The 16924-nt window shown below is 38.7% G+C and overlaps 1 protein-coding gene across 3 annotated transcripts in view; it reads right to left on the bottom strand.

The window, feature by feature from the left end:
* The window catches only part of arhgap42b (Rho GTPase activating protein 42b), a 69651-nt gene that overhangs the window by 29595 nt on the left and 23132 nt on the right, over window positions 1-16924 (bottom strand). For all 3 annotated transcript variants that reach the window (XM_073485383.1, XM_073485390.1, XM_073485396.1), the window contains exon 3: window positions 15595-15656. In XM_073485383.1, coding sequence (XP_073341484.1) covers window positions 15595-15656 — 62 coding nt within the window. The remainder of the gene's footprint in view (window positions 1-15594; window positions 15657-16924) is intronic.

Genomic DNA, 16924 nt, shown 5'->3' with positions numbered 1-16924 from the left:
GAACAAAGTGTACCAATTGAATTTTGCCTTTGACACCTGTCAAAAAAATATCTTTCGAATTTTTAATGTGAATGTCCCCTTGAAATAGTTTGGACATAATGAGTGTCTACCTCATTCATCCATTGAATTAAATGATGGATTTATACACTTTTCGTACACCTTTCATTCATAGCTTTTTCAAACACATCTATATTCTGTCTGACAATATCTATTCATACCGTACATACATAAGCATAACTCACAGAGAAGCCTACAGTAGACCATCTCACAGGTAAGATTTTGTTACCATAGCATTCGTTAGTTCACGAGGCTCCATCCATGTTGTTTGTTTTGCAAATGTTTACATTGTAAAGAATATTGTGTTTCAGATCTATTATAATGGCTTTCAGTTGCAGTATACATTACTGCAGATTGTCACATTAATTCCTGGTGACCTGTTTGTGTTTTTCTGTTCTTATATGCCTATAGGTTATAATCATTGTGGCATTTAACTGCTTTAATTCCCTGGTTACAGTATGTGAGTCTATAACTGGGTGATAAATATCATTTATAGTCTTTTTGCCCGTTCCGTTTTGACAACGTCCTCACAATAAACAGGCAGCCTAATCCACCTGAAGCCTTGCCTCTGCAGTACAAATCAACTGAATCTCTTTGTACATCAATACGCACAAACACATGCATGCACACCACTCCTGCCATTCTTTGCTGGTTGAAGAGGCGTCATAAAAGCTTGCTCGCTCACCATGTTGCACTATCGTTCAGATGAAAAGCACAATTTTTTTTGTTGTTGTTCACTCTTGCATACAATATCCAGGCAAACGTGGATTCGGGCAGTGAAGAGTGTTGTGGAAAAAGGCAACTGGGCTTTGACAAGTGGGTGTTTAATCGTTCTGTGCTTGCCAGTTAAAATCTGCCATGACAATTTTGTAAAAGCCTCTAACAGAGAAAGGTGAAAAATTCACTGACATTTCTGAGGTACAATATATTAAGAATTCGGATTCACATGAACCGATGACATTTAATTTCAATATATCCCATTATTTTCTGTATGTAACACAACCGTTTCTATGGTACATTAATAGGAACAACTAGGCTTTTGACAAGTATTGATTTGTTTTGATATGTGGTTTGTACAAGTCGAAGAGATGGCAAAAATATAAAGCCTGTGCAGAGACAAAACTACAATTTCTTTAGTCTGATGCTAAACAAGTTATTGATCTCAGAGCATTCAAAAAACCACAAGTATACTAAAGTCTAAGTTTACTTTAAACATACAATATAGTAGTATTAGTAGTGTATAGTGTTGTATGAGATCCCTCAGCTGCTCAGAGCCGGCCAGCTCTGGAGGAGAGAGTCAGGTGCATAGCCAGACCTTCTGGAGGAATAAATCCACACTCTCACATCAGATTTCTGCTCTGATCTGGAGCCCTTAAACGACGGGAGGAGAGCTCAGAGATTACTTTTTAATTTCTGGGATTAGAATGTGGATTTATCTTCACTCCCGCTTATCAACCTGACTGCAGCAGAAATCTGTGGAGGTGACCTCCATTGTGGGGCTACGGTTTATGATCTGTAACGTTGACTGGCGACTGGAGCTGGAAGGGAAATGTACTTTACTTTACATGAACACAATGTTACTGAGAAGAGAGGGGGAGAAGGACAGGGAGGACGGGTCTCTGGTGAGTGCTGAGTTTAGTGAGAGCCTCAACTTAATTCAAACATACAGACACACACACCCTCGCTGCCTGCCGTTGCTCACTATCTTAAGGCTAAATGTACAGTAAGGTAATCTGTTTTTTGGGGGAGTAACACAAATATACACAAATGATCCAACGTTCAAACTTACTTCGCTGGAGGTGAACAGACTATTATCTCCAACTCTTTCCCATAAGTATTAGCAACAAGCGACCAAATGAATCGCAACGTTACCTTTAGTAAAAACTGCAGATTTCTTTGGGTTTGAACATTTTGGAAACATTTGGGAAATGTAAGTATAAAACTCAACAAAATATAATACAAAGGTCGAGTCATAATAGACATTCTGATGCAGAATTCTCACTTAATATACCTTTAATGCTAAAAGTACCTGCTTTGTAATTCTGTTCTCCTGTTAGATTAATCAAGAATATTCTCATGAACACTGTCCATGTTTCCACCTTGAGACCATAAAGAGGTCTCTAGGAGATAAATATTAAATCATTGATTTAACTATGCATACTGTGAGTGGCCTTCATTCTTGGAAGTGATTACATCTTCCCATAAAATCCTCACCTAAGTTTAGCTGCCATGTGTGAATGATCAAAAGTCCTTTGGGACTGAAATGTAGCTGATTTGAATGAAAAATTGTGTCAATTTATTAACTGTCTAAATCCATCAGTGAGACACGTGTAGCAGAGGGGTGTTAATAAGTGCTGCTGTAAAGCTTCTGAATGGGCAAACATGGGTTTGTTTTCCTTACGTGACAAAGGCGGTCTGAGTGTCGGACATCTGCACGTCTTTGTCTTGAGTTGTATTACAGCTAATGATAGCCGGCGGCATCAAATAAAACTATCAGCAACACTCGCACCAATAACCACAATGACAGCAGCGGCAACCAAAAGGAATTACCCTAACTAATTAAAGTAGGTGTAAGCAAAGCCCCCACAACCTAATTAATGTGCTTAATGCATTATAAACATTATTGCTCTCATCATCATGACAGAATGAAACATCCCATTTCATGCTGACGGTGTGATATGACCTTTATTGAAAGAGGGGAGTGCAATAGCTGTGTGCTTCAGTCACTTCTGTCTGCAGATTGTTTTGGACGGAGGAGTGTTTGTGTGTGTGTGTGTGCGTGTGTGTGTGTGTGTGTGCGGCGGGGGTAACAATCTCATTGCAGAGCTAAATCTTTATCTGGTGCAGCACTGGCACCTGCAGCAAGCTGAAAAGTCATCCTCCCCCAACTTTTTATGAGCTATGAAATAAAAACAAACCTTCTGCAGACAGAGTCACAGAGCAGTGTGAGAGGAGATGTGACACATTTGCCCTACACATTTCATCGGAGAGTAAGCTGTTAAGCAAGGATATGAAGCAGCCGCCGCTGAAGTGGAGACAGTAGCTGGCGTGCCGGTCCCATGAGGATTTTCTGTTGTTTGTTTAAAGTACAGTTTGGTTGCCTCTGATATACTGTAATGCTTGTTGATACCTCAGTTTAAGGCTGCTGTAGAGTGGTTATGTATGTGTTTATCCTTGTGTATTAGGCTGCTGCTTCAAATGACGAACCATGGTATGCAATGATCTGTCAACACAGACTTTAAGTACGAAAGTTTGAGGCATGAAAATCATAATTTTAGGGTTTGTCGACTGATCTAGCTAAAACCATGTAGCTAACTTTTCATTAAATTATCTATTTCATTAAAGGAAGATAATGTCTAATGTTAGCGCTCAGCTCTATACAACAGGAACCAATCTTTTTCTGGTTAGATGGTCCCCCTGGAGGGTAAACAGTTTTTGACTACTGAGGCAACCTGTTGCTGCAGTTGTTACTCAAGGTTCTGGATGTTACTGTTTGTTGTTCAACTGTAAAGTTTGTCTTGCACTTTGATTCAGAGATTGTAATCAGTGCATTAGTATCCAGGTGCAGCACCTCAGTGGGTTCAGTCCAGTCTCACCTTTGGCTAGGAGAGCAGAGTTAAACAGCCAATAGTCGGTGGCAAATTAATCAAGCAGTTTTGGTGCCTAAACCTAATAGGGATGGGTAAAAGATTTTCAATGCTGTAAATATCGAAAAAAATCAACAAATTTCCACTATCAAGATAATCATAAATAGCCTGATATTTTGAATTGCCACAGAGGGGGCCTACATCTTTCCAGTTATTCTAAAATCCTTAGCCTGTCTCCATGGCTGAAGGCTCAGCTTGCCTCTTGTATCTCCCATTGAATGTGTGGAAACACTATGGATGCCAAACTAAAGAACAAAAGGGAGATGAGGTGCCCATCATTTCCTTATGATTTATGATTACCTTATTAACGATTGTTTAGTTCTTCTTCACGAAAAAGGATTTGGCATGATACAGGATGGTTTAAATTGTAATCCTAGCCTTTCACACCTGGCAATAATTTTGAAAATTCCAACTCTGTGTTCTTTTTTTCGGTGATTAGGTGGTTCTGTTTGCATTTTAATCACAAAACACCACACTTATACAGCTCTTTTAAACCCATTTTCTTTGACATCTTGACTACCCTGCTTTGTAATCCTGTGTTCATGTATTTTGTCAACAACAGTACAAAAATTATTTTTGGTTGTCTCATAGTGAAACCTTTGTTGTTCTGAGCAGATAACCTTGAAGCACATCACATTGAGTGTGTACACAGCAGGAGCAAATGACAGCAACTTAAAAATAGTATCATTATTTACACATGATACATGTGTGTCACAACAGGAAGCTGTGCTGTCAGTCAGGTGTGTGTCAATTTGGAGGGAGCTATTGCAAAAGTACATCTGTCCTCCAACTGCATTTCCATTGCACTGAAACTAAACATTTACAACACCAACCCAACTGTCATCGTAAAAAATTAAATTGGATCCTAAAAAATGTAGCTAGCTGTCAGTAAGTTAGTAAAGCTGGCAGGCGGAGTTTACTGAGAACCCTGAGTGAGCGAGATAATTTGTCTGCTGAAGTAACATAGATATTTAAGCACCATATTTCATGTATTAATTAATGTATGCCTGGTGAACCTTCAGGCTGATATATCGGAACATAAAAACTATCGCCTGGGAGAAGTATTTCAGCACGCCTGGCTCTGTGGGATCCAGTCCCTCCTTAGCACAGACGAGTGACAGGAAATACATTATGTCAGCAAACAGCCTCTGCTAGTGACTGCCTAAATGCCTTTTTTCCTTTCCACACTTTCGAAGAAACAGCTGCCTTCAGACTGACGGTTCACATCAGAAGAGAAACTGCCTTCAATCAGAGGAATCTGTGACCTCGCCATCCTGAAGTGACACGTAAAAAGCAGAAAGCAGAAAGACAACAAGAGCTGAAAGAAGAAAAGGAGTCACTGCAGTGCAGCATGAACAGACTTAACACAGTCACATTCATCAGCTCCAGTGAGGTTTGTTTTAATGGTTTGTCTCAGCCAACACGTGATTTTGGGGATACATCAGGAACGCACTGAGTCAATATGACTTGCTTTGTGGTATTAAGTTTGGTCCGCCAGGAAATCTGTAAGACAGAAGGTGTTTTCTTCTTTGCCTGAGGTCAAGAGCAATGGTTTGAAATCGGATGGCAGGGTCATAAGTCTACCAATATTGGAGCGAAGTGGTTCGCATTATGTTTGGAGTGAAGTCGTATTAGATGATCATGATGTCCACTCCCAGAGGCTACGACCACCGCTGTAGACATATGCTAGAATTTGATTGGTTGATTTGAAATGAAAACCTAGTAACTACCTAACTAACTGTCAACTGGTTTTAGTTAAACATGTTAAGAAACGTTAACTGGCAGACTAACCCTGGCTTCTGTCATCTGTAGACTAGCGGTAAGGTTGCTGGCAAGAGTAACTATAAAATGGGTGGTTTTTTATCATCATATGATTTGAATTTCAGCCTAGATATCCCATGAAAATGTCACCATTAATCAAATATTTTGTCTGCAGCAAACACAGCAGGAGGCTGGAGAAGTAGAGCAGGAGGATGAGGAAAAAGGTACATCTTCAGGGTTTTAGGTGAGGTCCTAATTATGAATTATAGTTTGGTATTATCGGCAGGCATCAACATTAAAATTGGTATTAATATGTACAGCAAATATAACCTTTGAAAGACATTTTGGGGGTGGTTGTTGTGTCCATAACACAGTTGAGACGAAACCTAAGCCTTTGCCTGAGGGGCTTTTCATTTTTAACAAATTATTTTTGCATGAAGTGAGAGTTACACATGAATTAGACTCTTTACTTAAAAAAAAACCTCAGAGCCTAAATTGACATAACAAACACTACATGTAAGTTAATGCAATGTAATTTACATGTACATGTAATGTAAATGTAAAGAAAACAAAAAAAAAATATGTGTTAAGTCACATTTACGTATTGTTAGACTGAATTTCAGTTTATATCTTGCACGCCGGCCAGTATTTCTTAAAAAGTAACAATAATGTAATCATGTTTAATACATAGCACGTTATATCTCATTAAGTTTAATGTTTTGACTTTCAGTGTACGAATATCTGTGATTGAGGTGAATAATGATATACACAGTGATATCTCATGATAGCTCATGCTAGCCAAGGTTAATTTTATCTGTGGGAGGGATAGCACAAAGGTTTGATACTGTCCGTTCCAAATACTTTTCAGACTTTCATTAAACAAGCCACCACGGATGTTGCTAAGAACAATGACTGCCTTTATTTCACACTGTTGTTTCAGGGTCAACGGGACATTCCTCAGTTCACAGGCCAGCACACAAGTTACCCACAGAGCGGAGTTACTGTACTGTTAAATCCTGAGAAAACAGCAGCAGCATATGCCTCATGCCAGACAGAGACACTTTTTACCATTTGGTTTCAGTTCCGTGGCATAGACAAATTATGTGCAATTGTATGTGTTGAAGGCTGCTGAAGGAAATGTAAACCAAAGGAAAACTTTCAACGTGGGAAATAAATGCAGTGTAGTGCAGAAAATCAGCACTTAAGGGACTGTTGTTCATCTCACAGTAGAGCAGGAAAAGGAGACTGGAATTACAAGATTTATCTTGCACATATTACTGAGAGAAAAATAAGGATGCTATAGCTTGTTGAATATTACCACGCTGTCTAGAATTTCAGAGATAACGCTGAAGCTCTAATGCTTTCCCAGCTTGTTTTTCTCTAATATGAATGAGGAAAAATGAGACCCTAAATAGTGACTGAATTCCTATTTATTAGAGTCACTAATGAGCTGAGTGCATTGAACACAAATATTTTTCCATCCGTCATGAATGACATCCATCATTTTGTTCATATTTACAAATCGTTGAACGTGCAATAAATAAATAAATACTCTGAACACATCCAGGTGTGTAAATCTAACATGCTAACCTCTTTTAGTAGCCTGGCATAGCTATACCAATTAGCAATTTCCAAGGGACATTATCGACACAGACCAAAAATGCCTCTGGACGCAATTAGATATACCTACAACCAATTAGAGCAAAACACGTGAAGCACAGATAAAAATGTGAGCTCGTTAAGTCTCACTGAACCAGTTTACTACTAATGTTAAAGCAAAGAGCAGCGTGAATCGCGGCCTGCTGCTTTGTTTGTATTGGCTTTGTTATAATTCCACCAGTCAACACTACAACTACTAGCAAGTTAGCTTCTGTCCAGCAACCTAGTATCAAGGCAAACAGTGTAATAAGCCAGCCGGTCCACCATTTCACTGTCCAGTTTGGCCTCGGCTACCCATGAAAACATGGTCTCTTTCCATGGTCAAGTTGGCAATTAGAAACATGGTGGTTACACTTTTTTCTTTGAGTCACCTGTTCAAACGGTCAGTTGGTAGTGCTCTTTCCTCAGGAAAGTCAGAACAAATGCTTACATTAGGCCTTGTACAGTATATCTAATGTCAGTGAAGCTTTAGCAATTATGTTATTTCTCACCTAAATAAACAACCCAGGAACTGTGACACCATCATACAAGGGAACCCTTCTACTTCAAACCCACCTACTGTAGATAAATGGTTGTGACTGACCAGAATACACCCGGTTGGCTGGAAATCTGTATGAATGGCACAGGGGCCAGATGCATCTGTCAGAGCAAATGAAACATGAGCTTGCAGATTTGTCTGGTTCCCAAGCTACTTTCATTGAAACAAGATCACATTACAAGAGTATCCGAGGGAATAAGAAGAAAGGCACACCACTGGAAATATCAATAACCTGACACTGACCATTTCCTTGAAGAATCTGAATGTTTTTTCCATAAATGTTCATGCTTTTACTTTTTATTTATGTATTTTTATTTATTTACATTTCTAATTTGAATACAGCTTTACAGCTTTTTAGATAGCTACACCTGATTTTTTTGGTTTGCTTTCAATGAAAAAACAACAACAACGACAGGAAAACACAATCCGTCTTCCACTGCAGCCATGAAAGGCTTCCTCCCCGGGGGTTATGATCATCACTCCAACAGCCACAACATCGGGGCACTGCCCTTCCACTCCTAAATGCCATCCATGCTCAGCAGTGCTGAACCCTCTCAATCCATGCAGAACTTGAACCACTTTCACTCTTTTTATGCTGCTGAAAGGGTTATCAGCAGGGGAATTATACCAGGAATCTTTGTAAAAAGATAGTATATGGGAAGTCTTCCCATGGAATAACACACTTGGGTAGTTGGTAAGCCAATCACAAAGTGCACAAGCAAGTAGATTTCAGGCCTGGCCACCTGCCAAGCCAACAGACAATAAAACGTGTCAAGCTTGACAAGGCCTGCAGAAATTGTGCCACTGGTTGGAGTCTATCCTGTGCAGCAGACGCACCTTTGATATACAGGATGCTAGTTAACATTCCACAAAGGACAGAGTGCTCGATTTGAGACGTACAGGTTTCCTTTCCATTTGCTTTGAAATGTCTGGGTTTTAGTGATTCTTATCTGTCTGTGCCCTTCTATTTTTAGTCCACAGATTCAGTCCAGATGTGAAAGGGGAATAAGGGGGGATGGGGTTTTTATGTCAAGATCTGCTACTGAAAGTTTTCACCCACTCAGTGTGACAAGTTTCTTTTTGCCAATACATGGTTATGACTGCCACATCTGTCTGCCGTAATCTATTAGCACTAACAAACCTTACAAATAGAAACACCATCTGGCAGCTATTGTGGCTTAAGTATAGCAGAGAATCAAGTCTCAACTGGTATAATGCACAATATTTCATGTTTTGAGGGTAGTATGCGTCCCTTGTTAAGAAGAATTTTGTACATTTGGTGAACATGTGTTGGTTTGAGGTGCACTAATTGAGTTCTGAGACCAACTGCTTTCAAATTACACAAAGACCAGAATGGAACCTTCTGGTCATCAGCACCAGCCAGATGTCCACACTACGACAGCACCGATCCGGAAGAAAACATTCAAGGAATTTCCACATGGTGCTCTCTCATGTGACAGTCAATAGATTTTTCTTTTTTTTTTAAAGAAAATAAGAGGTGTTCAGTGAAAAGTGTTCTGACAAAATAGGCTTGTCATAACTTGAACAACATTTGAGTCAAGGACTGACAGCTGAATATGTGTGTTTGGCACCTGTCTCCCCTGACAATCACACATACCTCATTTCTACATTGTAGTCTGTATGCTGTCATCCTTGATTTTGTATCTTTATACCTCAATATGAGACACACCGTCTGGTTCTTGGAAATGCAATAATAACTTTCACTGATACAGCTGTCAGAAACAGCACACAAAGCAGGTAAAAATCCGAACCTGGAGAACTAACTCTTCTTTCCACTTCAGAATAAATATCAGAGGGGAAAGAAATAAAACAACCGTCTACACAAAAGTTACTTTGTCGCCTCTCTGTTGTGACTCTGCTGAGCTTCCCTGCATCTTTAACAAATCTAATGAACACTGTGTGGATAGAATATTATCTCCAAAGATCGTGCTATACAGTAAAACATGAATGATTTAACAGCTGTAGAACAATATACAAGTGATCTGTTTGGCAGCATCGAGTGGGCTATTATTCAGTGCGCTTTAAAAAAGGTTGCATTTTTGGTTGGTGCAACAATAAGCTCATGATTGAAAGACAGATCTGACATTATTTACTTTATAAAACATGAACATGTCTAAACATGATTTTACAAGATGCTGATCCTAGTTCTTTGATATCCGCAAAATTATAGGGTATGCAGGGTGTAGTTAGGAAGGTTACTGCTGAGTGTTTGCTCAGTTATGTCATCGTATGAATTAATGTGCTGGGTCCTTTTAGTGTTAGCAAAATGTGGACTCAATCTGGAGGCATGTGTAGCCTCTGTATTTCTGATATTTTAAAGCCAACTTCACTTGATGTTTAAAAACTTTCCAATATAAACCAATCACAGTATTTTCTCAACTTATTCCAATCAAAGTTATGACATACAGTAGCAGTAGCAGGCTGGGAAACAAATTATATAATGGAAAGAGGCTCACAGAACTTGGTTACCTTAGCAGCTCGGACAGCTGAAGCGTAGTGAACCACATATACAGTATTCTGGAAAACTGCTTTCTTTGTTTTTCAGTTATGAATCTGTGAAATGATGAAGGTTTTCCACTTTCCAAACTCTGTCTACTGTTCACCTTGATTCTAGGGCTGCAACCGATGTTATTTTTATCATTGATAAATCTGCCGATTATTTTCACAATTAACCGATTAATTGTTTAGTCTATAAAATTATGAAAAATGTTCATCACAATTTCCCAGAACCTGAAGTGATGTCTTCGATTTGATTCCTTTGTCCAACCAACGGTCCAAAACCCAAAGACCATCATAAATTATAAAATCCAAGCAAATCCTTTGTTTAAGAAGGTGGAACCAGCAAATGTTTGACATTTTAGCTTGAAAAATTACTGAAATGATTAATTGATTATTCACGTAGGTGCTGTGCATGAGTTTCTGATCTCCAGTTTTATGGAAGTTTAAATGACTACGGTGAAATAAGGGCAATTACCGCAAATTTTAATACCGCGTCTATGTTTATTTGGCCTAGACTACATTAAAAGAGCGTTTTTAATTATTCATGATGGAGATCAATTTATGCCAAGGTGGCAATGTTGTGAAAACTGTGAATGAGAACAGTCCTGGAAATTGAGACATAGAAATATGCTTGGTGTAAGTCAGGGACCTGGCAACCTGCCTAATAATCACAGAGCTTGGTATACACTTCCTGTTTCTCTAAATGAGCTTGAAATTGAGCACAGTAGCTACAGAGCTTATTAAGCAATGTCAATCACAGTTTTACACCCCCAAGTGAGGTGAGTCATTAGCAGTTTGCAGTTCCTTTATAGGAGCAGTGAATGAAAAAAAAGGTTATTTCACTTCAAAATAAAAACGCCACCCGGTATCATCTTCACGGAAAACTACATCAGAAAGTAATTTTTCATATCACAGGTATTTTGAAAATACTACCTTTACATATGACATTAGGTACATCGCTGGCACTTGTATCCCAAGAGACTGTGCAAGTGGAGAATATGCTTTACTTCCTGCTTCACCAACATTAAAATCAACCAGCAGTTCAAAGTGCAGGGATCAGAGGCATTTTTCTCTCATATTCCTGTGATCTAATGAGATAGAAGAGCGCTAGGTGAAGAGAAAAGAGATGATGCAAACACGGTGCTTTTCAAGCAAGTATAGAGGGGTACAGTATGAGGGAGGGCAAGTGTGCTATGAATAGGTTTTTACTTATTAAATCTATCACAGCTGAATGAAGCACTGCATCCTATAGTGTCTGTGACCAGTCATTGCTGCTTTGATTTATTATTTATTTATTTCTACTACTTTGCAATCGTGCATGCTGTTGTTGTCTTACAGTTTTCGTCATACTAAGCTGTGCTACCATTTAATTTCTGTTATCACCTCAGCTGTGTCTCTGCTTGTCATCTTGATTTGTTTTTGTGTCTTTAAACCCTTTGAAATTAAACACTTTTATAAAAAAAAAAACCTGCCAAGACCTGCATTAATATGTATTTGTCTTCTTTCCGTGTTTGTGCATACAAATGACATAAACACATCGAGCTTCAAAGCAGTGTTCCTTCTTTATGCCATCGAGATTTCTGACCACAAAATATGCACTAAAAAACAAAAAGGCTGTTTTTTGGATGTAACTTGGTGTGCACAGATCTGCTCTGATCATCCTCGACAGCCATCAAATGACCGCCACTACACCAGAAAGACAAAGTCACAACCATATGCCAGAGCTAGTTTGAGGCACCAGGGACAGTGAGAGCCAACCAGCCCTGTGTCACACCGTGTTTAGTGGGGAGTGTGTCACATCCTGTTTCTGCATCCAGGACAAGCTGAGAAATGTGTTTAAATCTAAAAAGTTGCCACAGAAATGTACGTTCCTTTGCTGTCTTTGTAAATCGGATCAGTACCAGTGACAGCACTGCCTTGTGATTGAGATGAAATGGAAAAAGAACTGGATAAGCATTACCAGCACAACAGCTTGAGCACCACTCAAGAAAATGATGTGTCTCACAAACACATTTTCAAACAAATTGTTAGTAAATGGTTTGTTTGTTCAGACGGAGACCACAACTCACACCGACTGAGATTAACAGCAGCATAATAGCAACACATTCATGTAATCCTGTCACGCCCTTCTCTGGCTCCATCATAGGCCAGGAGTCCCTAATGCTGCCCCGGTGACAAAATCATATATCATATAGACACAGATATTTTTTAACAAATACCAGAATATCAATATTGTGACAATATTGTAGGGATGACTATTGGTACTTTCACAAAATAAGAACACAATTAGATTTTTGATAAAGGATTATCAGTAATGTACATATACATATAAAAGTATAAAACTGTCTGGTTAATTCAAAAAATGACATCACTTTACTGTAATGCAGCCTTTACAACCAGGAGCAGCACATTGCACATTCTATACTGCGTTAATATTTTTGCATGTTTAGGTGTTATGATCAGGGATCCCAAAAAAGGATGAAGTTTGCATAAAATGATGCACTGAATTAAAAGTAAATCTAATTTCCTTCCTGGAGAAAATATTCTCAAGCTCTGCATCATTGCTAAATTAACCAGACATTACTAGTTGAGACCGACATGGGTGTTACAGGCCATGCATCATCTACGGCAATTAAATCATTTACAAGGATCAGAGCTTTGGAAAAAAAAAAACACGCTTTACAGGCGAAGCAAATTTATGAGCGGTGCCTTTATGCTTGTCAGATTGATTAGGATGACACAATATTCCATAAAGCTACATGGCCTGCACAGAGGTGACCCACAACTTTAAAGGGCAACTCTTTCCGTCATAAAATTTAGCTGCACTTTGAATGTCAAGAGGAGGGAATTGTTCACATTAAGTCACATAAATCTGAGCCATATATTAACATCTATAGGACAAGCCTGTGTTTTAGCAGCTACCACTGTAATACCTCTGTACAATGCAGAGTCAAGCAGAGGTACAGTATATCTGTGCATCCACATAAAAATGGTGCACTGTGTGAGAGCTTTAGTAGTTTAATCACATTATTCTAATATGCTTAGAAACTTTTGAACTTGTGTGTGTTTATCCCTCAAGTCTCACCTGCGCTCGCCATTTGGAGAGTTATTTTTTTAAACTGAGAAAAGTGGCTGTAAGAAGTTTGTAGTCTGCTCCTTCATGGAAAACCTATGACTGCAAACCTGCAGCTGCTCTGATTTCCATATCAGACTTGGTAAATCAGATGCACAGCTGAAGAATGTAGACTAAAGTAATTCCTGCCTTGAGGCACCTCTTGTGTACACTCGCTTCTATAAAATCCTGGCGAGACAACTGCAATTCCCTTCTAACCTGTCTCTGGATCGTCTACAAATGCTCCAGAACACTGCTGCAAGACTATTGATCAGGTCCAGCAGGACGACTCACGTCACACCCACTTCTTTGTTTTTTTTCACATATAAGCCCTGAATGGTCACGCACCTGCATGTTTACATCTCTGTCCGTCGGTCACTTCAGTCTTGTGACCGGGGCTTACCGGTTGTCCCTCGCACTTGACCGAAAGCAGAAGGTTACTGTGCCTCTGACACTGTGGGACACTCTTCCTGTAAGCTTGCATTCTGCAGTCTCTTTTGATGCCATTAAAGGGCAACTCCACCAATTGTATGTATTCGAGTCTGTTAAGTCTTGGGGAGTACTACTGCATATGTGAAATAAAGGAGTATAAAGCCTTTTGTGGAAGCTGCATGTAATCTGGAAGAATTGTCTCATTGGCTAAATTGCATTGTGGGTAACATAAGTGCCAGGTGTTGATATACAGTCCACTGGTCTAGTATTGCACTACCATAAAACTATTGGACTCAATGATCAAAACCGATACAGAAGAACCGGAGATATATCCTTTGTTGTTCTATACATTCTTCTTCCTTTTCAACCTGGTGCCTACATTACCCACAATGCAAGTTAGCCACTGAGTGACTTCACCAGAGACAATCCATCAGATTGCATGAAGCTTCCTCTGGAGCCACAAAATGCTTTATACTACTTTTTCCACATATGTAGTAGTACTCCCCCAAGACCTGTAAACACACTTTAATGTCTAAAACTGTGGAGTTATCCTTTAAGAAGCAGCTGAGACTCATTTATTCAAGCTGCCTTTTGTCTGCCTCATGCTGTCTAGCGTTTGTGATTTTTGCTGCTTATATTTTATTGTTGGTTTCTTTTTACTGTTTTTATGGATTTTACGTCTGTAAAGCACTTCTACACTTGCTCTGCTCTGTGAAAGGTGCTATACTTAATAAACTTTACTCACATCTTTGGGTATTGAGAGCTTTAAGTGAATACCTTTTTGTTAATGTTTTTTGCATTTTCTGATGATCTCTCTGAATTCCGGGACGGACTGTGGACTATTGATTTATGAACTGGATCAAATATACAGTGTTTGGTAGAAATGGAGGCAGGCAGCTTTTGTTTTGTTTGGATTTGTGTGTAGTGCTTAGGGGGCTGTGTTGGTGTCCGTGTATATTGGCTGTTCTTTTGTTGTTGTTGTGGGATATCTCTTTATCTATCACTATAATCTGGGGGAGGTCTATGTGTACACTTGGATAATGTTATATTCATGTTAAGATGATGTTGATGTATTGTGCCGCTAGATGATAGTGGCCCAAATGTCTGGTTTGTTGTTAGTCATTGGGTCTGAATAATTCTATGAGGGATGGGTGATGTCCAATCATTCATTTATTCCTTCATTCACTCATTAATACTTAATCTCAGTACCACCCTCTAACATGCCTGCTTTTACAAAACAAACCCTCAGTGCCAGACTGAGTTTGTTCTGCACAAACAAAGCCACACAGTGATTACTCTATAAAGATGTGTAGTGAATCATCAAGATATCAAGAAGAAATGCAAATATATATTTTTTGAACTTTTCAGAACTGAAATAAGTGCACAAGAAAATAAATACAAACTGCATCAGAATCAAAACGGCATAAGGCAATCCTTGTTCTGTACGGTGTATATTCACAACCTGTTTCTCTCTTTCAGTTCCTACTACTATGTCTTTGTTACACCATGAGGAGTTTTGGGGTATTTCCATCCTCACTGTGTTTCAACAGAGCACCAGTGTCTTTCCACAGCTGAACAAGACTGATTGGTGTACAAACAAAGTGTCACAATCCAGGGCCCCATATCGACAGCTCTGTTAGGTTTAGAGAGAAAATGGGAGGCTAGAAACCTGCAGATTAAATTCTTTTTACACAGAGTCTCTACTCCATACTAGTCCAAATTAATACAAATACGCACAGCACAAACCAATTTCTGTCAAAAAAGTTATTCTTACAGGGTGTTAAATCCAGGCAGGTATGTGTTCTTTCTCTCTCTTTTGTTTTATACATTTACAAAATCATCTATAAAAAGAAAAAATGAAGCCTTACCAAGCGTCTCCTTTCTTCTTCAACAGTGTTCAACAGCTGGGAGAACTCTTTGAATGACTGGGCTGAAACACAAAGGAAATATCATTTAAGGATAAAATCAAACATAAAATATACAGATGCCAGATCCACTTTTTTTTTCAGATTCTGATACCTGAATCTGTATATCTGCAGATACCAGTACAGATACCTGGGCTACTGTCTTGAATATTATGTTACTGTTGTCATTGTCGGTGTTATGTGTAAGGTTACATGAGGCTGTAGAAAACCGCACAGCACTTATTAAAAAAGCAGAACAGATACAGAAATGCATTACGTTTAAATGTATTCTAGAGCAATTTACTTGAACTGTAGGTTAAATAGGCTTGGCATACAAACAGGTTCAAGAGAGCAAATCTCTATGGCAACTATTTTAATGGTCTGAAAAAAGTTGAACAAATCAAGTGCACAGCAATGCATTATCAACTACTACAGGGTAGAACCTTGTGTAAAGTATAATTTAAACAAAAAGCAAAGATCCCTAAGTGCTCAGTTACATTCAGGAACATCACCATTAACCGTAATGCCGCTCCAGAGGACAGACATCATTTGTTGTGTGAGGTAGGTGAAACTGAGAATGAGGTTCATTTTTTGTTTTGCTGTCCAGTCTATGAGGACATATGAGAACATAAAGGATGTACTTTTCAGTAAAATGTCCTCATTTATGCTGATTTCTTTTGGCTGGATAATTATAAAAAACTTGAGTTGTGTTTCAGGAAGGGAACCTTTTTTGTAGCACATTTTATTTTGCTTGTTGCCTGTTGTACTGGAGATAGAGGAAATCATTTCCCTTTAGGAAGACACCGAACACTTAAACTCAGTTAAATTGTGTTGGATATGCATGAAAATTAAAAATATTAGGTCTGATAAGTTCGCTCAACACTTTTGTTGAGTGTTGCTCAACAGAATTTAACAGTAGCATGTTGTTTTCAATTAAGGCTTCGGCGCAAGTTTTTTAACTTGTCTTAATGGTAACCACAGACCCCCTCTGTGTTTTATGTGTATTTCTGTTGCCTTTTGTTTAGCGTAATCTGCACAGATGACTCTTTAAATTAAACGAATACCTTGCTGTATATATGTTTGTTTTGCTTGGAGGAGAAGGTAAAATATATTTTTTAAGTCCTGTAATTGTGTAATTAATTGACCTCTGCAGCTGTACTTTTGCTGTCTTATAAACCCATGAGAGTTGGGCACTTTGTATGCATGACATGAAATTTAAAAAATCTAATCAATTAAAAAACAAGGAAAGCTGAAATTCGATTTCAAAAGTAATAAGAGTATTTTAACGAGTGCA

Source organism: Pagrus major, chromosome 2 (genome assembly GCF_040436345.1).
Source record: "Pagrus major chromosome 2, Pma_NU_1.0".
NCBI lineage: Eukaryota > Metazoa > Chordata > Actinopteri > Spariformes > Sparidae > Pagrus > Pagrus major.
Note: the sequence above shows the minus strand (reverse complement) of the source record. Positions and strands in the feature narration are given on the sequence as shown.